Source organism: Zalophus californianus, chromosome 5 (assembly GCF_009762305.2).
Source record: "Zalophus californianus isolate mZalCal1 chromosome 5, mZalCal1.pri.v2, whole genome shotgun sequence".
NCBI lineage: Eukaryota > Metazoa > Chordata > Mammalia > Carnivora > Otariidae > Zalophus > Zalophus californianus.
Window position 1 is genome coordinate 112,464,076 of NC_045599.1, and position 26,939 is coordinate 112,491,014.

The 26,939-nt window shown below is 49.0% G+C and overlaps 1 protein-coding gene across 1 annotated transcript in view; it reads left to right on the top strand.

Annotated features, from left to right (window-relative positions):
* Positions 1-17,271: 17,271 nt before the first annotated feature.
* The window catches only part of CSF1R (colony stimulating factor 1 receptor), a 30,676-nt gene continuing 21,008 nt past the window's right edge, over positions 17,272-26,939 (top strand). The window contains exons 1-5 of the mRNA XM_027604715.2: positions 17,272-17,480; positions 21,860-22,117; positions 22,560-22,844; positions 24,552-24,688; positions 25,336-25,495. Of these exons, the coding sequence (XP_027460516.1) occupies positions 17,432-17,480; positions 21,860-22,117; positions 22,560-22,844; positions 24,552-24,688; positions 25,336-25,495 (889 nt within the window). The 5' untranslated portion in view covers positions 17,272-17,431. The remainder of the gene's footprint in view (positions 17,481-21,859; positions 22,118-22,559; positions 22,845-24,551; positions 24,689-25,335; positions 25,496-26,939) is intronic.

The window sequence follows — 26,939 nt, forward strand, 5'->3', positions numbered from 1 at the left end:
GACACCTGGGTCCCAACCCCTGTCTCCAGACTCCAGACCTGTGTGGTGCCCAGACAGAGCAGGGAAGGATTGGGTAAGAGGAAAGAGCTAAGTGAACCTGAGGGCTAGGGGAGGGTGTGCAGGAGTCGGCCAGGGCGGGGGTGGGGCGAACCATAAGTCACCTCTGCTGGCTCCTTCCTCCCAGCCTTGCCGCTCAGGCAGGTCCAAGGGAACGGGTGAGCTGGAATTTTCCTCTCAGACGGATGAGCCACTTGGACTGTACAATTCTTCCGCTGCCCTATTCACAGCCAGGGGCCTTGTTCCTGGAAAAAGAGGGAAAGACTGGAAGGGGTAATTGCTCGTGGGACCCTAACCTTCAGCTGATGCACACGGCTCACAACCCCCACGGATGCTCTTCCTCTGTGCTAGGGCACGCGGTCTAAAGGCCGCTTTCATTTGTCTGTTCAACTTCATAATAATTAAAAATTACTTTTATAAAAGTATTTATGTAACATACGCCTGTATTAAAAAAATCCATTCTCAAAAAAAAGAAAAAAAGAAAAAAATCCATTCTCAAAATACATAACATAGAAAGTCTTTTCTTCATGTGTTTTGTATTTTAGACTCCAGTAACATTGTAAATGTGTCTTTTTTTCATTCAGCAACTCTGTGTGTAAGAATTTATCTCATGGAAAATTCACCTTTGACTATTAACAGTTTAGTTATATCCTTCGGGGGCTTCCCCCCTTCCATCTATACTAATATTTGTATTTTATATCTGTACCTATCTGTGTAAATATATACTTACAATTTTAAATAAAACTACCACTACCATTTTGCAACTTTTTGTTTTTTCTTAAGAACACATCATGGGCATACTCACAGGTCAGTGGTACGTGTAGATAGTAATGTGTTCATTATGAGAGCTGCACATAATTTAAAGTGTACCTGTGCCATAAATTATTTGACCAGTCCCGTACTAATGGACATTTAGTGTTTCCAAGTTCTCAATTATGCTGGAATGACCACTGTTCATAGTTTGTTTGTTTGTTTATTTATTTATTTATAAAGTAGGCTCCACGCTAGGCTTGAACTCATGACCTGAGAACAAGACCTGAGCTGAGATTAAAAGTCGAACATGTCACCCAGGTGCCCCTGTAAAGTATATTTGTATTTGTACATTTTTGTAAGTATCTGTGTCCATAGGTTAAATTCCTAGACACAGAATAAACATTTAAAATGTTACTGGAGTCTAAAAGTTGCCTTTAAAATATGCAAAATCATAAGGCTTCCGAGAAGCTAAGAAAATCGAAGAGAAAAGTGATGAAAACAACATTATTTAATTCTGGCGAGGTACTCTGACCTCCTGAAAGAAGTCTGGAGCCCCTTCCGTTCGTAGAGAAAAGCCACAAACAAGTGGTAGAACAGAGTTAAATACGGAGGGCATGGAGTGGAGACTTTCTCCCTGGAGGGACCAGAGGGCTGAGAAGACAGCCAAGGCAGGAACTTGCCTGCGACGCTGATATTCGGGGCTCCTGGGGGCTGGCCCCCAGCCCACATCTAGAGGGCACCCACTTGGGAAACCCAGCTCGCCCTGGCTACCTGGGCCTTGCCCGGGTCCCTTGCTGTTCCTGACAGCGGTCCCATGTGATGCTCACAATCAGCCTGGGAGAGAAGCCAAGGGCTCAGTTCCCGAGGAGGAAGCTGAGGCTCAGCGCCATCGAGTGCTGGCCTGAGCTCACATACAGCAGTTTCTTGCCTGCCAGTCTGGTGTCCTTCTACCGCCTTCTTCAGAGAGTTTCTAAGGCTATTTCCTGGACTTGGAGGGAGGAGCAGACTGGGCCCTGGCAGCAGCCTGCTGGCTGCCCCTCAGGGCGTGGCTCCTGGAATCCCGGGGGAGGGGGGAGGGCTTTTCTTGGAGCGGGGTCCCGGGGCTTCTCTGGGCTATGACAGAGTCCCACAGCTCAGAATAAAATCTGCTACGGCTGCCTCCACAGCCTGATGAGGGGCTCTTAGCCTGGGCAGGGGCCTGGCTTTTCTCCAGATCCAGCAGCAACTTAAGGATACCACAGAAGCCAGACTGTCTCCCTGGGACTTCCTCCCACTGGCTTAGCCCCTGGCCCTTCTCTCTGGGCCCCCGGTGGTATCTTGCCTGCCCTCTCCAACAGCTCCTTACACCCTCTTAGGGTTCTTCTCTGCCTGACAGGCGTGGGGCAGGTCCATAGCCTCTTTCTGGTTTGAGGTTTCATGCAAGGAACTAGAAAAGTCACAAACATGGGGAAGTAACAGAGCTTCTGGAAAATCACAGAATTCTCAAGGGTGCTTGTTCCCCTTCTGAAAGGACAAGGTGGAAGCTTCCATGCCTGAGAGTTTCTCTTCTTTGTTATTGATTATCCTGAAGCATACCATGATCTTGACTCTCTTCAGCTCAGACACCTTCAGTGGCTCCTCATGACCCAACAAACTAAGTCTAGGCACTCTAGCATGGTCTTCAAGGCCATCCCTGACCTGGTTCCAACGTCTCCCACTACCTCCCCCACATCTGCCCTCCAAGGCCTGCCTACCCCCATAGGGACCACAAGCTTTCCAACCTTCCAACTGTGTGTAAGGGTTCCTTTTCTCCTTAGCCTCGGCAACACTTGCTATCTCTTGTCTTTGTGATACTAGCCATCCTGACAGGTGTGAGGTGATATCTCGTGCGATTTTAATTTGCATTTCACTTATAGTGAGGTTGAGCATCTTTTCCTGTACCTGTTGGCCATTTATACGTCTTCTTTAGAAAAATGCCTATTCAGTTCTTCTGCCCATTTTTTTAAAGACTTTATTTTTAAGTAATCTCTGCACCCAATGTGGGGCCTGAACTCACGACTCCGAGATCAAGAGAGGCATGCTCCACCAACTGAGCCAGCCAGGCGCCCCACTTCCGCCCATTTTTAAATCAGATACTTTGTTATGTGTTGTTTTTTTTTTTTTTGAGTTGAGTTATATGAATTCCTTATATATTTTGGTTGTCAGTTAGGTTATCAGATAGATGGTTTGCAGATGTTTTCTCTCCTTTGATAGGTTGCTGTTTCATTTTGTTGACTTTCTTCTGCTGTGCAGAAGCCTGACCTCTGCGCCTTTATTGGTGCTGTCCTTACTACTGAGAATGCCCAGCCCACTATGGCTGAAGGGCAAATGGGCCCAGATCAAAGCTGCCTCCTCCAAGAAGCCTCCCGGATCACTCAGCAGGAAGTGGTTTTTCTTCCCAGTCCTTTGTTTGACAGCCTCAGTTTCTGGATGTCCTAGGCACTCTCTCGTCTCCAGGCCTGTACCATGCTGGCTCTCTTTCCTGGAATATGCCCCACTCCTCCCTGTACCTCCCCCCAACTCCTGGTCAACTTAGGGAGACCCCTTTTTGACTCCCCTCTTCAGTGCTCCCCAGAAGTCCTACCACCCCCCGAGCTCCTGGTCCTCTCTTGCCTCTGCCACCAGTCTGGGAGCTTCAGAGCGGGGAACGATGACTGCCATGTTCACCACTGTGTCCCTAGGGCCAGGCACAGAGTACACGTGAGATAAATATTTGTTGAGTGCGCTAAGGGTTATTGTCTCACTGGATCTGAGTCAGTAACCCCTCCCCCACTTCACCAATGAAGAAACTAAGGCCTCAAGAGGCCAGGGAGCTGGCTAGGGTCACACAGCTATGGCGTGGGGAATGTGATTTCTGGTCTCTCTGGCTCTAAAGCCCAGGTCATTCCCCTCTAGCCTTGACCTTTCTGAGAGCCCCAGCTATTGCTGAAGGCAGATGGTTAAGCATATGGACTCTGGGGCCAAGTTCCTGGATTCAAATGCAGTCCTGCCACTTGTCAGCTGTGTGACCCTGAGCAGGTCGCTTACCGTCTCTGAGCCTGTCTTTCCTCATGTGTGACATGGGATTATAGCTATCCCCAAAGGTGGTTGTGAGGATGAGATGAGATGATCTGTGCAGAGACGGGCACAAAAGGCGTGCCCAGTGGGCAGGGTGGTGGAGAATGATCCCTCTTTGTGCCCCTGCGTTAGTGCAATTATGCATAGCAACCCTTGTGCTCTCAAAGATCGCCGTTTGGATGATGGATCATGTCAATATGGATCACTGCCGGCACTGCGGTGTAGGATCGTAGGGCCGCTAGGTGCTTGCGTTACCTCCCACCAGGACAGCCAGGGCCCTGCTGGCAGGGAAGAGCCCTGAGCTTTCTCCTTCCTGGGCCCGAGAGCAGGGCCAGCTGCGAGAAGCACCCAGGGAAGTGGCTTCTGAGAGCAGAGAACTCCCTCCACTCTCCCCATTTGTCCACCCGCTCCGCTCCCTCCTTCATTCCTGTGCCCTGGCCCTCACTGAGCTCTCCCCACTCTGCCAGGTGTGGGCTAAGCACAGAGTGAACAGGAGACGCAGAGACACGGTAGCCCTGCCAGGGGGCTTGCATCGGGGGGTGGAGGGGTTGGCATGGAGTCAGTCAGTAACCCTCTTAGAACAGCGCTTGTGCTGCGCACTCGGGGCCAGGAGGAGGGTGGGGCAGAGAGCTCAGGCCAGACTGAGGCAGGGCCACATCCAGCCGTAAGTAAGGAGCCAAGTGAGTTCAGCTGCTGAAAATCCAGCGTGCAGTGCTGGAGGAGGGTGGCGGGGCGGGTGGGGGGGGGGTGTGGGTAGGAGGAGAGACCCGCAGTGAACAGCTCACAGGGCCGCTATATGCCCTGCTAGAGGAGGGAGCTGAGCTGCACTGCTGGGCTGGAATAGTGTCCCACAGTGTCCTATGCCAGATGCTAGAGCCCAGTGACTCCTCGAGCCCAGAGGGTGGGGTGGTCGGACCTCTCTGGCCGGGGGTTGAAGCAGGACCAGGAGCCAACTATCCTGGGTCCCTGGCTCCTGGCTTGGGCTCCTCCACTCCAAGATGGGGGAACTTCCCCGGATCCTAGGGCATGGGTTGGGGCTGGGGTTGAGTGATCTGGAGGGCCAAGTTGTCCCTGCCGTGAGGTCTGGAAGTGCCAGGAGCCAGGGGCCAGGCAGGGAGAGGAGTTTCAAGCCCTTAGTATGTGCAGAAGTATGACACGGCCCACACAGTTACTTTGGGATTTCCTAATCCTTGGGCTGACGTGCAAACCCTTTTTAAAATTCCTCTGCTGTAGGAAGGAGTGATGTCAATCGAGGATTCCTGTTCATCCCCCTCCCAGCTGCATCACTGCGCTTCCTTGCTGGGTATCACCTCCCTGAACTGCAGGCCACGTCCATCCCATGGCCCCTGGTGGTCAGCATGTTTGCTGCTGGGGACCACACTCTGTGCAGTGTGGCGGTCATTAGCACAGGCTCTGAAGCCAGGCTGCCCAGTTCCAACCCCAGCTGTGTCACCTGCCGGCTCTGGGGCCTCGGGCAAGTGACCTAACCCCCCTGATCCTTAGTTTCCTCATCTGCAAAATGGGAATTACTAGAATTACTAGAATCAGACTCATGGCTGAGAGGATGAAACGAGATAAATGTGCAAAGGGCCTGGCATTAGTGCCTGGCACATAAACCATACTCAGAACATATGAGGCCTCCAGAGGCCATATTCCCAGGAGGGGAGAGTACTGTCCTGCTTGCAGAGTTTGGGAACAGCATTTATTCATGGACTCATTCATTCTTCAAATATCTAAAGTCGGTGGATCAGAATGGTCATGGACACCGTAGGCTCAGGAGGCAGGAATACCCTCACTCGCTGTGTGATCTTGGGAAAGTGACTTAACTTCTCTGAGCTTTGGGATAATAACAACGCCTACCTTTAGTGTTGAGGATTCAATGAGAAAACTTCAGAGTGCGTGGGATGCTGCTGACGCGTTGTAAGCACCTGATCAACCTTTGCTAAACCTCATCTGCCAAGTGAGGAAAGTACTGGAATGGCCTGGGATGCGTAGGAAGGACACTTGCCTGTCTGTCAGGGCGAGGGCGACCTCTTGGAGGTAGGGAATGTGAGGAGCGATGGGAGTTTGCTGGGTGGGCAGAAACGACAGAGCGAGCACCTTCTTCTGAGCTGGGGACAGAGACAGGTTCTGCTGAGGTGGCCTAAGCCTCCCCTCAGGGCCACTGTGGCGTCCAACCCCCTCGCAGGCCACATCCATTCTCTATCTCCACACCCTCCACCAGAAAGGGGTCTCTGCCAGCCTGGGTCAGGGACTTAGTGGGACTAGCATGGAAGGCGGGCACCGTATCCCAGGATCAGATGCAGACTTTACCGACATGTTAGGGGTTCTCGGGTTTCCTTGAGACCATCCGTGGGTTTTTGAGGGCAGTGGCTTCTGCCATGAGTGAGCATCAGAACTCCCTAGGGAGCATGTTTCCTCTGCAGGTTTCCATCTCTCACCCCTAATTCAGCTGGCCTGGGATCGCCTTGGATTCTGCATTTTAACAGGTACTTCTATGAGTCTGAGCCTGGAATCCCCAGACCATACTTGGAGGTGCCCACCCAGAGGCTCCCATTAAGAGCCTGGCACATAAGCCACTGCCCTCAAAAACCCACGGATGGTCTCAAGGAAACCCGAGAACCCCTAACATGTCGGTAAAGTCTGCATCTGATCCTGGGATACGGTGCCCGCCTTCCATGCTATTCCCACTAAGTCCCTGACCCAGGCTGGCAGAGACCCCTTTCTGGTGGAGGGTGTGGAGATAGAGAATGGATGTGGCCTGCGAGGGGGTTGGACGCCGCAGTGGCCCTGAGGGGAGGCTTAGGCCACCTCAGCAGAACCTGGCTCTGTGGCTGACAGGATAAAGTCTGAGCTCCAGGTGGGGTCGTCAGGGGCTCTCTGCACCTGGACCTCACCCCTTCCTACTTCCACCTCTGCTCCCTCCCTCTGGCTGGCCCTGATTTCCCCCGTCTTCTGCCCCCACACCAGTCCTTCTCTAGATTCCCCTTCTGCCTGGAGGACTCCTCCGAGGCCCACTCTAAAGCCTCACAGATGCTCTGTCCTCTTTCCCCCAAGACATCTTTACCCCTTTGTGCCTCTGTCTCCACATGAAGGGGTTCCCTCCAAATGTGCTGGACTTGAAAAAGTTAATGTCACGTTGTTGACCGCGCATATGTTGAAGATCTGATGAGGGTGAGGATGACCAGATGCATTTGGAGAGCAGGCCCGACGAGGGCTGCTAAGGGACCAGTGCGCCCAGCCCAGAGGTGTGGTGCCTCCGGGGAGCACAGGGCTGCCTCCACATTCCGGGAGGCCCATCAAGAGGCAAGGAGCAAAGTTGTCTGAGAGTCCAGAATGCAGCACCAAAAGGGACAGGAGATGCCCCAGGGAGGCAGTCTGTTCCCTGGTAAGGAAGCGGGGGCTACAGCTTCCCAACAGCAGGAGGCGTGCAGGTGACCTGCGGAGCAGGGGGTGGGGCGATGGGGTGGGGGAATGCTATTGGCCCAATGGCCCCAGGAGCAGGGAGTGGTGACCTTGGTTTAAGACTCTGAGAATCCCAAATCTGGCTCTGGGTCTTCCCCAGAGTAGCTGGGTGACCGGAGGTAAGTCACTTACTAACCTCGCTGACCTTCCCGTTTCTTATCTCTCCGGTGGAGATAATATGCACTTCGCTGGGTCCCTGTGGCCCAAGCCTGTATGAGAACATGGAAATGAAAGTGCATTGTAAATAAGAAATGGCTCACCCTGCCTAAGCAAGACATGAGACCCAGAAGCCAGAAATGAAAAGACCAACAGATTTGACTACGTATAAAGTAAAAAATTCTGTGTACATGGAGACACCAAAAAAGAGGGTTAAAAACAGAAGTGGTAGACTAGTGGAAGACACCTCAACATATACAATGGTAGGGTTAATAGACATAATACAGAATAGAAATAGTCCCAACAAATCGACAAAAGACAAAAACAAATAGAAAAATGGACAAAGGATATCTGTAGAAGAAATACACTTTAAAAAGCATGTCGATAACCAATTACCTCGGATCCTTCTATTGGGAAGACTGTCCTTCCCCACCCTGCAATCTCACAGTGCCGTCTCCATCATTTATCAAGTGCCTGCATGTAGAGATCTGTGTGTGTCAGATCTCTACATGCAGGAACCATACTGTCTTCATAGTATTTCTTCATACGTAGTGGAAAAAGGCTTTCCATTTCTTTCTTCTTTAAGAGTGTCTTGGCTATTCTCAGCCCTATACTTTTAGTCCCCATTCATTTTGTTAAGGTTTAAGTAACAGAGTAAAATTCACCCTTTTTAGTCTACAGTTCTTTTTTTTTTTTTAAAGATTTTATTTATTTATTTGAGAGAGCGAGAATGAGAGAGAGAGAGAGCACATGGGGGGGGGGGTCAGAGGGAGAAGCAGACTGCCTGCTGAGCAGGGAGCCCGATGCGGGACTCCGATCCCGGGACTCCAGGATCATGACCTGAGCCGAAGGCAGTCGCTTAACCAACTGAGCCACCCAGGCGCCCTAGTCTACAGTTCTTTAGAGTAGTCTATAGTGCTACTTTTGTTTTGTGTAATCTCTACACCTGGCTTGGGTCTCGAACTCAACACCTGGAGCTTAAGAGTTGCATGCTCTTTGGACTGAGCCAGCCGGGCGCCCCTATAGTGCTACTTTTGTCGGATGTATATAGTCATGTGACTACTACCACAATTAAGACATAGTTCCATCACCCCTTATCGGATATATCATTTGCTAGTATCTTCTCCCATTCAGTAGAGTGCCTTTTCGTTTTGATGATGGTTTCCTCCGCTGAGCAAAAGCCTTTTATTTTGATGTTGTCCCAATAGTTTGGTTTTGCTTTTGTTTCCTTTGCCTGAGGAGATATATCTAGAAAATTGTTTCTACGGCCAATGTCAAAGAAATTACTACCTGTGTTTTCTTCTAGGATTTCTATGGTTTCAGGTCTCACATTTAGGTCTTTAATCCATTTTGAGTTTATTTCTGGGTATGGAGTAAGCCGGTGGTCCAGTCTTGTTCTTTTACTTGTAGCTGTCCAGTTTTCCCAGCACCATTTGTTGAAGAAACTGTCTTTTTCCCATTGCATATTCTTGTCTCCTTTGTCTTAGGTTAATTGATCATATAAGTGGTTTATTTCTTGGCTCTCTATTCTGTTCATTGTTCTATGTGTGCGTTTTAGTGCCAATACCATACTGTTTTGATAACTACAGCTTCCTAGTACATCTTGAAATCCGGGATTGAGATACCTCCAGCTTTGTTCTTCTTTTCCAAGATTGCTTTTGCTATTCAGGATCTTTTTTGGTTCCATACACATTTTAGTAATGTTTGTTCCAGTTCTGTAAAAAATGTTGTTGGTATTCTGATAAGGATTGCATTAAATCCGTAGATTGCTTTGGCTAGTATGGACATTTTAACAATACTGGTTCTTCCAAACCATGAGCATGGAATGCCTTTTCATTGTGTCATCTTCAATTTCTTTCATGAGTGTTTTATAGTTTTTGGAGTACAGGTCTTTCATCTCCTCACTTAATTTTATTCCTGGTATTTTATTATTTTTGGTGCAATTGTAAGTGGGGTTGTTTTCTTAACTTCTCCTTCTGCTACTTCATTGGTGGTGTATAGAAATGCAACAGATTTCTGTACATTAATTTTGTATCTTGTGACTTTACTGAATTCATTTATCAGTCCTAGTAGTTTTTTGGTAAAGTCTTCAGGGTTTTCTATATATGATATCATGCCATCTGCAAATAGTGAAAGTTTTATTTCTTCCTTACCGATCTGGGTACCCCTTATTTCTCTTTCTCATCTGACTGCTGTGGCTAGGACTTCCAGTACTATGTTGAATAAAAGTAGTGAGAGTGGACATCCTTGTCTTGTTCCTGATCTTAGAGGAAAAGCTTTCACCATTCAGTATGATGTTAACTGTGGGTTTTTCATATATGGCCTTTATTATGTTGAGATATGTTCCCTCTAAACCTACTTTGTTGAGAGGTTTTATCATGAATGGATGTTGTATTGTGTCAAATGCCTTTTCTGCATTCTATTGAGATGATCATATTGTTTTTTATGTTTTCTCTTGTTAATGTGTTGTGGCACACTGATTGATTTGCAGATACTCAAACCACCCTTGCATCCCTGGAATAAATTCCACTTGATCGTGGTGAGTGATTTTTTTTTTTTTTAATGTATTGCTGGATTTGGTTTGCTAATATATTGTTTTAAGATTTTACTTATTTATTTGTCAGAGATAGAGAGCATGCACAAGCAGGGGGAGCGGCAGGTAGAGGGAGAAACAGGCTCCCCACTGAGCAGGGAGCCCGATGCAAGACTCCATCCCAGGACCCTGGGATCACGACCTGAGCCAGAGGCAGATGCTTAACGGACGGAGCCCCACAGTTGTCCCTGGTTTGCTAATATTTTTGAGGATTTTTTGCATCTGTGTTTATTAGTGATATTGGCCTGTAGTTTATTTTCTTGTAATGTCCTTGTATAGTTATGTTATCAGGGTAGTGCTGGTATAATACAATGAGCTGGAAAGTGTTCTCTCCTCTGCTACATTGTGGAAAAGTTTGTGTAGACTTGGTATTATCTCTTCCTTGTTTTGTAGAATTTGCCAACAAAAATATCTGGGCCTGGAATTTTGTTTTCATTTTCTGGGGGTCTGTTGTTATTGTTAGAAGGCTTTATATAAATGCAGGGCCATTCATATGAGATTGGCCCTTTGTGTCTTTCAAGGAATTAGTCCATTTTATCTAACCCAATGAATTTAGTCTAACCTAACCTAACAATTAGCATTGTATGGAGTATTTCCTTATTAGCCTTTTAGTGTCCATAGGGTTGGTAGTAATGTGCCCACTTTCATTCTTGATATTAGTAACTTGTGTCTTTCTTGTTTTGTTTTTTTGTTTCTTGGATGTTTTATTGTTTTTTTCAATGGTTTTACTGGTTTTTCTCTAGCATTTTTGTTCGGGATATCATTGATTTCTGGTGCTATCTTTAGTTTCTTCCTTATGGTTGCTTTCGGTTTAATTTTTTCTTCTTTTTCTAGTTTCTTAAGATAGAAGTACAAATCATTGATTATTTTTTCATTCAATTCTAAATATTTTCTAATTTCTCTTGTGATTTCCTCTTTGACTCATGGGTTATTTATAAGTGTGTTATTCAATTTCCAAATATTTCGGATTTCCCAGATAGCTCTCTGTTAATGAATTCAAGTTCAATTCTGTTATGATGCAAGGAATAATTTGTAAAATTTAGTTATTTGTGTTTTGTTCTGTTCTAAAGATTTTATTTCTTTATTTGAGAGAGTGAGAGAGAAAGAGAGAGAGTGCATGAGCAGGGGGAGGGGCAGAGGGACAGGCAGACTCCCCACTCAGTGGGGAGCCGACTCTGGGCTCAATCCCAGGACCCTGAGATCATGACCTGAGCTGAAGGGAGACGCTTAACCCAGCTGAGCCACCCAGGCACAACCTAGTTATTTGTGGTTTTTATTTTATTTTATTTTAATTTCCCAGAATATAGTAATCCTGGTGAAATTTCCATGTGCCCTAAAGAAGAATGTGTATTCTGCTACCGTTAAGTGGATTATTCTATAAATATCAATTAGGCCAAACTTGTTTATAGCTTTGTTCAGGTCTGTATTCTTACTGTTTTCTCTCTACCTGTACTATTTATTATGGAGAGAGGCGTGTCGCCAGATATTCGTCTGTCTGTTCTTTCAGTTCCATTGGTTTTGTTTCCCATATTTTGAAGCTCTGCTCTTACTGAGGTGCGTATACATTTGGAATCGTTACATCATCTTGGATAATTGACTCCTTTGTCATTATGTAATATCCTTCATTATCCTGAGAAGTATTCCTTATTCAGAAGTCTACTTTTTCTGACATCAGTGTAACGCACCAGCACTCTTTTTGATTATTGTTTATATGGAATATCTTTTTCCATCCTTTTACATTTACCTTGTCCATGTTGTTATATTTAAAGTGGATTTCTTGTAGAAAGCAAATAGCTGGAGTTTGTTTTTTTATCCATTCTGACAATCTCTGTCTTCAGTTGGTATATTTAGGCTGCTGACATATAGGAGACTAGCTTACATTTAAGATAATAAGACAAATCTATCATCTTGTTAGATGTTTCTATTTGTTTCAGCTGGTCTTTCCTTCCTACTCTTTTTCCTCCTTTGGATTAATGGAGGATATTTTATGACTCTATTATGACTCTATTTTATCTCCACTGTTGTCTTATAATGTATATTTAAATTTAAACAATTTTAGTGGTTATTCCAGGTTTAAAATATACATCTTTAATTAATCAAAACCTACCTGCAAATCATAATATTGTGCTCCAAATATAGTATAAGGGCCTTACAAGTGTATACTTGCATATCTTCTATAATATCGTCCTACATTGTACTTCTACAGAGGCCAGACGCGTACAATACATGGCTAGTATATCCGCTTTAAGTCAGCCCATGCCGAGCCCGCACTTGTTTTTGTTAAGTCAGGTCTTACTGGGGTACAGCTATATAGTCAATAGCTCCGGTGTCATCCGCCGCTGCTTCTGCTCTATGTGGCCGCGGTGAGCAGTTGCCACACGAAGTGAATGGCTTGCAAAATCTAAAATATACACTATCTGGTTCTTTACAAAAAAAAAATTCACCAATGTCTGCTTTAGACAGTCTGTTATCTTCTTGGGCAACTAAAAACAAGATAAAAGTCTTTTTTATATTTACCTTGATTTTTTCATTTCCAGCTTGTTTTTATGTGTCTATCCAAGTTCTCTCTGGTATCATATTCTTGCCTGAAGAACTTCCCTTAACATTTTTTTTCTTTTGTAGTGTTGGCCTCCTGGCAATGAATTTTATGGTTTTGTTTTTCTAAAAAAGTCTATATCCCTTCTTCTTCTTTCTTTTTTTAAGATATTATTTATTTATTTGAGAGAGAGAGAATGAGAGATAGAAAGCACGAGAGGGAAGAGGATCAGAGGGAGAAGCAGACTCCCCACTGAGCAGGGAGCCTGATGCGGGACTCGATTCCGGGACTCCAGGATCATGACCTGAGCCGAAGGCAGTCGCTTAACCAACTGAGCCACCCAGGCGCCCTCTTCTTTTTTTTTTTTTATTGAGGTAAAATTCATGTAACAGGAACTTAAACATCAACGACTTCAATGTACAATTCAGTGACATTTAGTGTACTCACAATGTTGTGCAACCATCTCCTCTGTCTAGTTCCGAGACATTCTCATCACCCCAAAAAGGCAACACTCTCCCCATCAAGCAGTCACTCCCCGTTCCCCTCCTCCCTGCAGCTCCTGACAACCACCAGTCAGCTTTCCGTCTCTGTGGACTGACGTATTCTAGATGTTTCATATAAATGTAGTCATACCATATGTGATTTTGTGTCTGGCTTCCTTCACTCAGCATAATGTTTTTGGGGTTCATGCATGTTGTGACATTCATCATTGCTCATTCTCTCTTTTTTTATTATTTATATATATTTTTTAGTAATCTCTACAACCAGTGTGGGGCTCGAACTCACAGCCCTGAGATCAAGAGTCTCCTCATGCTCTTCCGACAGAGCCAACCAGGCGCCCCTCATTCTCTTTATGGCTGAATAACATTCCATTGTATGGAGATGCCACGCTTTTGTCTATCCATTCATCAACTGTTTCCACCTTTTAGTTATTGTGAATACTGCTGTGTTAAACATTCGTGTGCAAGTATTTGCTCAAATCCCTGTTTTTAATTCTTTCGGATATGCCTAGGAGTGGAATTGCTGGGTCATGTGGTAATTCTGAGTTTAACATCTTTTTTAAGTTTTATTTATTTGTTTGAGAGAGAAAGAGAGAATGCACGAGCTGAGGCAGGGGCAGAGGGAGAGAGAGAATCCTCAAGCAGACTCCCTGCTGAGCACAGGGCTCGATCCCAGAACCCTAGATCATGACCCGAGCTGAAATCAAGAGTCGACCACTCAACTGACTGAGCCACTCAGGCGCCCCTGTGTTTAACTTTTTGAGGAACTATCAAACTGATTACCACAGCAGCTACACCATTTTATATTCTCACCAGCAATGCACAAGGGTTCACTTTTCTCCACATCATTCACTTGTTATTTTCCGATTTTTCAGTTATGGACAACCTAATTGGTGTGAGGCGGTATCTCATTGTGGTTTTGATTTGCATTTCCCTGATGACTAATGATGTTGAGCATTTTTCATGCTCGTTGGTCATTCGTACATCTTCCTTTTTTTTTTTTTAAGATTTTATTTATTTATTTGACAGAGATAGACACAGCGAGAGAGGGAACACAAGCAGGGGGAGTGGGAGAGGGAGAAGCAGGCTTCCCACGGAGCAGGGAGCTCGATGCGGGGCTCGATCCCAGGACCCTGGGATCATGACCTGAGCCGAAGGCAGACACTTAACGACTGAGCCACCCAGGCACCCCATTCGTACATCTTCTTTGGAGAAATATATACTCAACTTTTTTGCTCACTTTTAATTGAGTTGTTTGCCTTTTTGTTGATGAGTTAGACTAGATACATATATTCTAGAGATCTAATCCTTATCATACATGTGATTTGCAAATATTTTCTCCCGTTCTGTGTGTTGTCTTTTTATTCTCTTGATAATGTCCTTTGAAGTACCAAAATGTTTCATTTTGATGGAATCGAAACTTACTGACTTTTTCTTTGGTTGCTTGCACTTCTGATGACATAGCTAAGAGACCGTTTCCATGCCCAGGTCATGAATATTTACCCTTATGTTTTCTTCTAAGAGTTTTTTAGTTTTAGCTTTTATATTCAAGTCTTTGATACTTTATAATTTTTATATATGGTGTGAAGGGTCTAAATTCATTCTTTTGTATGTGGATATCCAGTTCTTTTAACACCATTTGTTGAAAAGATTGTTCTTTCCACATTAACGTTCTGGGCCCCTTTGTTGAAAATCAATTAACCATAGATGTAAAGGTTTATTTCTGGACTTTCAATTTTATTCTGTTGATCTATATGCCTCTCCTTATGCCAATACCACACTGTTTTGACATCTGTTGCTTTGTAGTAAGTTTTGAGACTGGGAAGTGTGACTCCTCCAACTTTGTTCTTTTTTAAGATTGTTTGGTCCACTCAGAGTCTCTTGAAATTCCATATGAATTTGAGAATCAGCTTTTCCATTTCTGAGAAAATGGCCACTGGGCTTTTAATAGGGACTGCATGGAATCTGCAGATCACTTTGGGGAGGATTGCCATCTTTACAATATTAAATATTCCAATCCATGAACACGAGATGTCTTTCCATTTATTTAGTCTTCTTAATTTCCTTCAGCAGTGTTTTGTGGTTTGCAGGGCATATGTCTTGCATCTTTTTGGTTAAAGTTATTCCCAAGTATTTTTATTCATTTTGGTGTTATTGTAAATAAAATAATTTTTTAAACCTCCTTTTTGGATTGCTCATGGTAACTATAGAAATAAAATTGAGTTTTGTGTGTTGATCTTGTACCCGGCAACTTTGCTGAAAACCCATAGATTCTTTAGGATTTTTCTATACATAGATTATGTCATCTGTGAAAAGAGATAGTTTTACCTCTTCCTTTTGAATTTGGATACTTATTTTTCTTTGTGATTGCTCTGCCTAGAACTTCCAGTACAGTGTTGAAAAGAAGCAGTGAAAGTGGTGTCCTTGTCTTATTCCTGATTTAAAGGGAGAAGCTTTCAACCTTTCACCATTGAGTTAGCTGTGAGTTTTTCATCTACAGGTTTTTTTTTTTTTTAAGATTTTATTTATTTGACAGAGAGCACAAGCAGGGGGAGTGGGAGAGGGGGAAGCAGGCACCCCGCTGAGCAGGGAGTCCAATGTGGGGCTCGATCCCAGGACCCTGGGATCATGACCTGAGCTGAAGGCAGACGCTTAACTGACTGAGTCACCCAGGCGCCCCTCATCTACATTTTCAATCATGTTAAAGATGTTGCCCTTATATCCTAGTTTGTTGGTTCTTTCTTTAAATCATAAATTTTGTCAAAGGTTTTTTCTGCATCAATTGGGATGATCACATGGGTTGCTTTTTTTTCACCCGATAAATGTAGTGTTTCAGACTGATTTTCATGTGTTGAACCGTCTTCACATTTCTGGGATGAGTCTCACTTGGTCATTCACTGTAATGTTGTGTTTGGCTTGCTAGTATTTTGCTGCGTATGTTTGCATCTATGTTCATCAGGGACATTGATCTGTAATTTTATTTTCTTGTGATGTCTCTATCTGGCTTTAATATTAAGGTAATGCTGTCTTCATAGAATGAGTTGATAAGTGTTCTTTCCTCTTCTATTTTTTGAATGAGTTTGAGAAGAATTGGGGTTAATTCTTTAAGTATTTTGTAGAATTTACCAGTGAAGCCATCTGGTCGTGGGGTTTTCTTTGTTGGGAGGTTTTTGTATATTGATTTAATCTCTTTACTAGTTATAAGTCTATTCAGATTTTCGATTTCTTCTTGAGTCAGTTTTTGTTGGTATTCATGGTTACTTGAGGTTCAAAACACTTTCCTGAAAAAAAATGTATATATAAACATATTACATATACCCAAGTACATGGAAAGACTAATCATTTTCCTGGATTGATGTTATATTGGAATTTTTTTAGTTTCAAGACGTAACTTTACAACCATGTTGTTTAGAAATAAGAAGGAAAATACTAAGGGAATCCGTTAAAAGGGGTAAAAGCAATTGACTCCAGGAAAAGGAAAGGGCAGAGGAATGCTATTTTTCTGAAGAAATAGAGCAGCACAATTAGACTCTTTGTAAAAACAAACAATGATGTGATGTAAATTTAAACAATTTAAGTGATGTAAAAAGAGTTCTACAACCAGGCTGTCTAGATCCAAACCCCACGTCTGCCATTCGGTAGCCCTTTAACTATGGGTACGTTTAAGGTGTTTGATCTCTCTGAGCCTCAGTTTTTCCATTTGCGAAATGGGAATGGCAGTAGTACCTATTACAGAAAGGTTCTACAGGAACTGGAGGAAACAGTGAATGTAAAGGGCTTAGCTGCAGAGTGTCCTGGAAATAGAAGCTTCTTGCTTCCATCATCAGGCTCTCCCAGACCAAACTAACTTTCCTTTTGGCTGAGCCAGAGCTGCCTGGTCACCCTGGAGACTCCCCCACTTGTGCTACTGACTGACTGACTGCCTGACCTTGGGCATGTCTCTTCTCCCAGAATCCTTTGGAGGTGGCTTCAGAAGGGCCCTAAACTTAGCCAGCTCCCCCAGGCTCAGGCTGGCCCTGTCCCAGACTCCAACCTCTCCCCCTGGGGGTCATGGCTTTGTTTTCTTCTAAAGGCCCAAGATTTCCAAACTCTGTGGTTGCCTTGCCTAGCTAAAAGGGGAAGAAGGGGATCAGCCCAAGAAGGAGGAGGAGGAAGAGGAAAACAAGAGAAACAGCCAGTACAGCAGAGAGGAGTGTGTGCCCAGCGGTCCCGGTCCCTGCGGAGCTAGCAGCTGAGACCCCAGTGCCTTGCCCACCCCTCAGCCCTGCATCAGCCTGCCACCTCCCCACGGAGGCCATGGGCCCAGGGGCTCTGCTGGTCCTGCTGGGGGCCACAACTTGGCATGGTAAGAGCAAAACAGGGGACTCTGCGGGTTGGGGGGGATGAGTGACAACAGAGAAGGCCCCTGTGCAAGGACCCTGTAAACCTCTGCCTCTCCCTGGGTATCCCCGCTCTGGACCGCAGGTTTGCGGGTGTCTGCTTTGGAGAGGCAGTGGAGGGAAAAGAGGGTGTGGGTGGGGTGGAAGTAGCCAGGAGGGCTGCAGATCTGTTCCAGCTGAGGTTGACTCACCATGTGTCCTTAACAAGCCCCTGATGCCCCGGGGCTTCAGTGTCCACATCTATTCAATGGCAGGTGTTGGGGGCAGTGGTGAGCTGCACCAAAGCATGCTCTTCAAACTCCGCTCTGCAGATGGATTCCCTGGGGATCTTGCTACAATGCTCATTCTGACTCAGTAGGTCCCAGGTGCAAAGTGAGATTCTGCATTTCTAACAAGCTCCTAGGAGAGGCTGATAACAGCTGGTCCAGACTTACAGCCCTCTAGGAGGCCCTAGAGAGCTCCTGATGGCTCTGCCAGCTCTCTGCCTGTAAGCCGCAGAGAGCAGGCCGGACCCGACTTGGAGGGGCCCAAGGGGGCAGCGGTCATTCCTCGGGAGGCTTGGGTAAGGGGCTGGAAGGGGAGATGAGAGGTTAGCCTCTGTGGCTCAGGGCTCAAGTGAGGTGAATTTGGGAGGAGAGTAGAGGAGGACTAGAGGAGGGCCTGCGGGGAGGACAGTGCTGGTCTCCCTGGCCAGAGTGCTCCCAGACGCAGGCTGCCGGGCCTCAGCCCAGGGAGCTGTGTGGCAGACCCCGTCCCGCCTCCAACTCTGGTAGCAGCAGATCTGGTGTAGCTCCAATCCAGGAAGGTGCCTCACTGGGGATGAGGGGCTGGCTGCTTGGCTTGTAGCTACAGTTATATTTTATCACATACTTATTTGGAGGGATCTTGGGCCAGGATGGGGATGGGGTGGGGTGAGGTGGGAAGGCAGCCTCAGCTCTGGCCTCCCCATAGTTCTGGGGCTGCCGGACCCTGGGGAGTAGGTGCGTCTGGTCCCCGATGAGGAGATGGCCCGCTGAAGGTCTTTTTATGGCCAGGTCAATCTCTCTGGGCTCCAGTGTCTGTTCCTTGTTATTGAGATGTAATTTACATACAGTAAAACGCACAGATTCTTAAGTATACAGTCTGATGAGGTTTGACAAATGCATATGCTTGTGTACCCACCATCCCAATGAAGACAGAAACTATTCCCCTCTCTCCAGAAAGTCCCATGAGTTTTATTTCACTGTCTTCTCCTATTTTCCTGCCTAGCACCTGCCAGTGGGGCACTGTTGGGGGATGGGAGGATTGTCCAGCATCTAGACCTGGAAGAAAGAAAAGATAGGAGGCAGCAGGCTAGAAGCCTCAGGTTTCAGCCCAACAGACCAGTGGTGCGAGAGTGGGGGGTGCAGGGGCGGCCATGAGGGAGTCAAGGGCCAGGCTCTGAATACCCTGGAGATGGGCAGAAGGCCACTAAGATCCTGGGCTGAGGAGGGGGCTATGTCCCAGGCCTTGGTGTGCAGTATGGAGGGGACATTGAGGGAGAGGAGTGGAGGTTGCGCCACATCCTGGGAGCTGAGATGAGAGACAGGCACGGAAGGGGACCTTGGTCAGTGTCCGCCAAGCCCCAGCCCCCAGCCCAAGGAGGATGGGCCTGAGCAGGCTTTCTCTTCCCGCCAGCCAAACCAGCAGGGGGAAGTTAGGGGCAGAAGTTGAGGGTGTCAGCCTGGCCCTGCGTGAATATCTGGGACAAGACGACACGACAAAACAGGACACATTTCTCTGACCACATTTCCAGGAGACTGAGACAAGGGCTAGAGGGGCAGGGCAGGGAAGGAGAAGGTGCCACTGAGACCGGGTGGGTGCAGAGCGGAACACAGTGAGAATCACAGAATCTGAGACCTTGGATGGTACACAGACTGTGACCTTGAAAAGTTAAAAACTTTAGGGGCGCCTGGGTGGGTCAGGCAGTTAAGCGTCTGATTCTTGATCCCAGCGCATGTCTTGATCTCAGGGTCGTGAGTTCAAGCCCCATGTTTAGCTCCACACTGGGCGTGGAGCCTACTTAAAAAAACTGTTGAATCACAGATCTGTACTTCTGAAACAAATAACACAACATATTCTAAGAAAAAAGAAAAAGAAGAAGATAGCAGGAGAGGAAGAACGAAGGGGAGTAAGTCAGAGGGGGAGACGAACCATGAGAGACGATGGACTCTGAAAAACAAACTGAGGGTTCTAGAGGGGAGGGGGGTGGGGGGATGGGTTAGCCTGGTGATGGGTATTAAAGAGAGCACGTTCTGCATGGAGCACTGGGTGTTTTGAACAAACAATGAATCATGGAACACTACATCAAAAACTAATGATGTAACATATGGTGATTAACATAACAATAAAAAATTAAAAAAAAAATAAAAATTAAAAAAAAAAAACCCGAAAGTTAAAAAGTTTAGATATCAGAGTGTCAGGACCAGACGGGGGGTTAGAAATGTCACGACTGAGGCAGTAGCCCAGGGCAAGGGCAGTGGACTGAACCTGGGGCCGCTCTCGCCTTACTGAACCCTCCCGGGACCTCCCAGGTGGAAAGGGACTATTCCCATTGGAAGGAAGAGTAGCTGGAGAGTCAGAGAGGGTAAGCAAGCTACCCAGAGTAAAAGGGAGAACAAGTGTCAGCCCGTGTGGGTGTGACCCCACCGTCCAAGCTCTTCCCCGCGGTCAAGCCCCATCCGGGACCCCCCATGGCTGCAGCTGCAATAAGTCAGCCCCAGCTCTGCTGGGATTTGTCGGCAGCCTGCCAGAAATGATGCCTGCCCTTCTCCCTGGCGGTCATGTGGCACAGGAGGGGTACAACCCCCAGGTGCTGGCCTTGGCAGTATTCCTCCAGTTCCCTCAATGCTTTGTGCTCATCAGAAGCTCAGGCAGCAAGGCAAACACCTCTGGATGGGTCTAACATCAAAACGCTAACAAAGCCATCCTGACATAATTCGACAGAGAAGATCTTTCCAATTCTGGAGTCTATGCTGGGGATGGGGTGGAAAACCCCACTTCGGGCACTTCTGTGCAGGACAGTGGAGAACCCTGAATTCAGCCGATGCCCCGGGGGCAGCAGTGACCAGGCCCCTGTCACTGGAGTAGAGCGGTCGGACTCATTAGGGGCACCCAGTTGGTCAGTGGCAGAGCCAGGCCCTGCAGCCCAGAATGTTCCAGTGTGCAGCAGGTGGCACTCCCTCTCCTGGGGGGTCCCTCCGTTGGAGAGGGGGCGGTAGCCAGGAGGGCCAGGAAACAGAAGTGAGAACATCCCTGGGAGGAGGGCTGCAGGCCGAGCGGAAACTGGGGGCCGGGCTGGACACCAGCAATGTGCTTCCGCCCACACGGGCTCAGGGGGGGCGCCTGGCCGCCCCTCCAAGGCCTTGAATCAGTTCTCACTTCCCTCCTTTGCCCCTATTTTAGGCCTGGAAAAATGCTGACGCGGCAGAGGCACCAGGTCTTCCCAGAGGGCCTGATACGGGTTTCAAGTTCTCTTTTCTCCTTCAAGAAAATTTTCCTTAAAAGAGATGGGCTTCCTAGTAAACACAGTGGTGCTGGTGTGCTGGGCTAGAAGGCTGACCAGCCCTTACTGAGTATTTATTTGGTGACAGATGAGGATCCAAAGGCTTTCCATGCACTTAAACCTCCTGGTATCCCAATAAATGTGTACAATTATGGCCCCCATTTTATAGGTGGGGGCAACTGAGGCTCAGAGCCTCTGAACCATCCCACTGTGCTGCAGAGCAGATGTCCAGTGGTGGGAGTGGGCATGACACAAAACTCCCAGAACCCTTCTAACTCTGCTGGGCCAAGATCCTACGACGCTTCTCTTCCTCTTCATATAAATCAAATCGGAGCACTTTGCCACGAACATTCCATTCCTTTGTTTTTTCCTTTGCTTGTTTGAGCTCCCTGCTTCGAGCCAGGTCCTGGGTTTGGTGCTAGGGATACAGTCCATTTTGTACATGGGGCCGAAGGGGTCCACCCGTTGGGAGGATGTTGCAGTCACAGCTGAGAAGACGAAGGCAGGAGGCTGGGGGCGACCCCGCGGAATAGCAGCTGACTGGGCCCTGACAAAGCTCCCAGTGCCTGCTTCTCAGAGGAGGGGGCTACTGGACATCAGTCCCTCCCTGAGCACCTTGTGGGGGGGGGGGGCTGAGCAAATGGCAAAGAGGGCCAGGACTTGCTCAAGGTGATCCCCAGTCACAGCTGAACCCCAGCACCACACGTCTCCAGCCAGGAGGATCTCAGAGGCTAGGATCATCAGACCAGGGAGGGTCTCCTCAGGGCTCACTCCTGTCTGCTATTTACCCCCGCCCCCCCCCCCCCCCCCCCCCCCCCCCAGTTCAAGGAGTCCCAGTGATAGAACCCAGCGGCCCTGAGCTCGTCGTGGAGCCAGGCACAACGGTGACCCTGCGATGTGTGGGCGATGGCAGCGTGGAATGGGATGGCCCCATCTTTCCCCATTGGAACCTGGACACTGACGCCCCCAGCAGCATCCTGACTACAAATAATGCCACCTTCCTAAACACGGGGACCTATCGTTGCACTGAACCTGGAAGCCCCCTGGGGGGCAGTGCCACCATCCACCTCTATGTCAAAGGTGAGGACTCTGGGCCCACTCCCAAGAGGCCTGGCCCAACAGGCTCCACCAGGAATGGGCAAAAGGGCTGGGCCCTTGGATTAACAACCATAATAAAGCAGCTCCACATTGACTGAGTGTCTGCCCTTGACAAAGACCAGCGGCAGTGCCTCCAGTTTAATGTAGTTCTCACAGTAACCGTGTGGCGTAGGTGCCACGATTATGCCCGTTTTCCAGAGGCTCAGACAGGTTGAGTCATTTGCCCAAAGTCACACAGCACCAAGTAGGAGGGCTGAACCCTGGCTCTAGCGCCCCCACCCTGAAGCGTCCGTGGAGCTGCTCTGACGTGGTGTGGACCTCAGGCAAATGATCAGCTTCTCCGAGCCTCCCTGTCACCAGTGTCCAGGGACCGCTTGGCCTGGTGGAGGGAGGGCAGTTGTAACCCCGTACCCCTCTACCCCAGACCCTGTTCGGCCCTGGAAGGTGCTGGCCCAGGAAGTGACGGTGATGGAGGGCCAGGACGCACTGCTGCCCTGCCTGCTCACTGACCCCACGTTGGAGGCAGGCGTCTCGCTAAGGCGGGTGCGAGGCAGGCCTGTCATGCGCCAAACCAACTATTCCTTCTCGCCCTGGTACGGCTTCACCATCCACAAGGCACAGTTCACTGAGACCCATGGCTACCAATGCAGTGCTCGAGTGGGTGGCAGCACGGTAACATCCATGAACATCTGGCTCAAAGTGCAGAAAGGTGCGTGGGGCTGGGAGGGACAGGCCAGGGTGGAGGGCAGGGACAGAGAGCCGGCAGACATGCGAGCCCAGGCAGGGCCCAGGCCTGAGGGGGAGCAACGGGCTGTCCCTCCTCTTTCACTTCTTCCTTCCAGTTGCACCATGGTCATCCACAGGGCGCCTGCGAGGGCAAGACAAGCAAGGTGCGCTGGGCACAGAGAGACAGCCCAGGATCGTCTCAGCTCATGAGACATGCCATGCAAATCATTCCACAAGGGGATAGGAGAGGGTGGGGGGGCGCTCTCTGAGACAGTGACATTTTAGTCCAGCCGAACTGGGAATGATGGGAAGCAGGTGGCTGTGCAAAGCTGCTTCCGCAGAGGAAACAGCAGGTACAAAGTCATGAGGTGGACGCAGGCTCTGACTGTTCCAGGAACAGAAGGAGGGCCCAAAGCTGTCCCACATGGATTTCCACTCAGTGTCGGCGCACTGCTGGGTGCTGGGCACAAGCAGGAGGGGCGGTGAGCCAAGTGATGGGAAGGTGGGGGTGGGTGCACGTGACAGCTCTCACCGTGGGGGTGACCATGGTGTTGAAGTCTCCCTCCTCTCCGCCTTGCCCCGGCTAGGCTGGTGCACCAGATTCTGGTTTCTGGAAGGCCTGGTATGAGTACGCAGGACCCCAGGCTTGACACCTGGCTTGAGACAGGAATCAGGTCCCTGCACCGAGGGCTGGAGTCACAGCCACATGGCTGGCAACAATGCCCTGGGCTCTGAAGCCATGAAACCTGTTCAGGAAGTCACAGGACCCCACCATGTGGGCAGAGGGGGCCATTAAGTCTCTTTCCCCCCCGCACTCCAGCTGGCAGAGCCATGGGCCCTCGTTCTGCCAGGATCCCCTCAGTGACCTTGGATGAGGCCCTTAGTGTCTCTGGGCCTTGAGAAACTGGATTAGATTATCTTTCAACACCAGCAATAGCCACGAACTAGAATTCAAACACCCACTCTGCGTCAGGCACTGTACTAGCCATTGAGATATCTCCATCTTCCCGGGGGAGACAGAACAGAGAGCAAATAACACGCTGACTGTGATCCACAAGAACCCGCACCGGCGAAAGCTGGATGTATGTGGGCTGGGGGAGGCTCATTCAGCTGACTGGTCACAGAAGGCTTCTCGGAGCGAAAGATCTGGAGGATGAAAGTGGCCGCCCGCTCACGGTGTGGAAGGAAAAGCACTCCGGGCAGAGGGGGGCAAGTGTGCAGTCTGTGGCGGGAAGGCCAGTGCGGCTGCAGAGGGGCCGTAAGCACGAGGCAGCAGGTGCTCGGGTGGTCAGCAACAGGCCGGGGCTTGCATTCCAAGAGTGATGGGAAGCCACGGATATGGGCCCAGGAGCACACGTGATCCAATCCACGTTCTCAAGAGCTCCCTCGGGCTGCTGCAAGGAGTCTGCCTCGTGCAGGGGCCAGAGGGGAAGCGGGGGCCTTCCAGGCGGCTGTTGCAGGCGCCCAGAGCAGAGAACAGGGTGAGACTGGGGAGAGGTGTGGTGATGAAGGGGAGTGGACTTCTCAGAGTCTGTTTCAAAGACAAGACTTGCTGTCTGAGGCCTCCAGGCTGCCTCCCAGGATTTGCGATGGGAGCGTGGTGGGGTCCCCAGCCAGTTTCCGGCCTGTGGCAGGGAGCAGAGTGACAGCTCCGGCCTGAGTGTTCATGGGTTGCTCCCCCTGGCCTCAGTCATCCCAGGGCCCCCGACCTTGACGCTGGAGCCTGCAGAGCTGGTACGGATTCAGGGAGAGACTGCCAAGATCGTGTGTTCAGCCAGGAATGTTGATGTTAACTTTGAAGTCTTCCTCCAACACGGAGAAACCAAGGTCAGTCCGTGCGGAGACAGCAGGGTGAAGGGTACCCAACCTCCCAGAACACCAGGCCCCGCAGGATGGAGCCCCAGCCCCACTACCAGCTGGCTCTCTGGACTGAGGGCACGGCCCAGGCCCTGAGATCTCACTGCCTGTCAATAGCTGATTCAGAACCAGGACCTGGGCTCATGTCACTGATTCTTGTGGGGGGGGTGGTACTCTACCCCCTTGATCTTTGTCCCAGCCTGTAGATAAGAGCCAGAGGTCAGTTCACTTCTGACTTAGCAAGGGATTCCTTGGCCACCTCGAAGCCCAGCAATATAAAGGCCATTTCAGAAAGACTAGGAGAGAGGGAAGCAGGGTGAGTATCCCCAAAAGGGAATGGCATCCGGCTGCTTCTAAGAGCTCCTTCCTGCGCCACTGTGCCCTACCATGTGCCGGCCACAACCCTACCCCCATTTACATGCAATAACTCATTGTTCTTCACTACAACCCTAGGAGCATGGGCTGGTGTTAGTCCCATTTTACAGATGAGGACACTGAGTTCAGTCCCTTGCCCAAGGAAAGGCAGATAGTAATCTTTAAAGGCTGACGATTTGAACCCAGAGTTTTCTCATCCCTAAACAATATTTGTATCCCATTTTCATTCCTTCTGGCTACAGCTCACAATCCCTCAACAATCCGACTTCCAAGGTAACCAGTACCAAAAAGTCCTGGCCCTCGAGCTCGATCACGTAGGCTTCCAAGACGCCGGCAACTACTCCTGCGTGGCCACCAATGTCCAAGGCATCAACTCCACCTCCATGGTCTTCCGGGTGGTAGGTGAGCGTCAGGGCGACGGGGGAGAGTGTTGCCAGGGATCCCGGGGCAAGCGAGTATGTGAGGGGATGGGGAAGGAGGGAGCTGATGGCGGACAATGAGGAGACACTGTTAAGAACAGCTGCACGAGCCTCCCCTTATCCTGCGCCTGGCGAGGGAGCCCCACCACTGGGATCCCTCCCAGATCCTTCCCCAGAATCCTTCACTCCCTTCCTGGAGCTCCGACAGTGCATTACTGCATTTTGTTTTGTGACTGGCGTCCAGTAGCTCCCTATTAGACTGCTGTTCACGCCTTTATTCATTCCTCCATGCCGGGACCACCCATGTCACACAGACGCAAGAGCAGACAACGCTCACCCAGGGACATCATGCAGGAGGCAGGGCGTCCTGGGAACACCAAGGGGGGGGCCCCCAACCCTGGCTTGGTCAAAGTGGCCTAAGCTAGGCCCCAAAGAATGGAGGTGGGTTAGCAAGGCAGAAAGATGGGAAAGGAAATGCAACAGCAGAGCTTGTGGATGGCCCAAAGGGAGAGAGCAGAAAGCGTCTGAGATGTGGAGGGAAGCTGGCAGCGGCAGGGATGTGAGTGGTGTGACAAGGGGCCAGACAGAAGCCGGGAGCGAGGCAGCGTGCAGACGGCAAAACGGGTGGGTGGCTTGCAGCCTATCCTGTTGGAAAGTCATTGAGAGTTTAAGAGAGTGATGGGATCAGACTGCCTGCAGGGGTACATTGTGGTGGCAGCACCCCAACCTGGCTCCGCCAATGACTAGCATGATACCTAACTGCAAGACGGGGATACTGACAGTACTAGCAGTCAGTACTGCTAGTACTGACTAGTACTCATAGGTTTGTTGTGAGCATTAAGTGCATCTATCATCTACCTACCTACCTACCTACTCTGGCGCAGAGTAAATGCTGCCTAAGTGTGCACAAGGGACGTCATCTGAAAGGCCAGTCCGATGCCCTGTGCATTGGATGGGAGATCCGAGGCTGGACAGGCTAAGTGGGAATTTCTCACGGTAAAGACAGGCTGAGTGATTTTGGTCTGGCCACACCTCGTGTGTTCAATGTTAGGGGAGACAGAGGTGTGTCGGGGAGAGCACGCGTGAGCCTCCCCACCCGGAGAGCAGCCACACTGCACAAGGCTCGCAGTCACCGCGAGCTCCGCGGGGGGCCCCGTCCTGTGCCAGGAGCTGTGTGGGGTGAAGGAGGAGAGGAGCACATCAAGTAGTTCCCCAGTGGTGGGTTCTGAGCCTGTGTGTCTCCTAGTGCACGGGTACGGCAGTCACTCAGCGTGTTTGTTCGTGCACGCTCCTGGTCAGACACTGCTCTGGAGGCCGAGGACGCTGCTGCAAACACGGAGGCCCCTGCACACGGGAAGTTTGTGCTCCAGCTGGGGAAAGATAAGCAATGAGCGACATAAATTCTGGAAACCAAATCAGTTCTATAT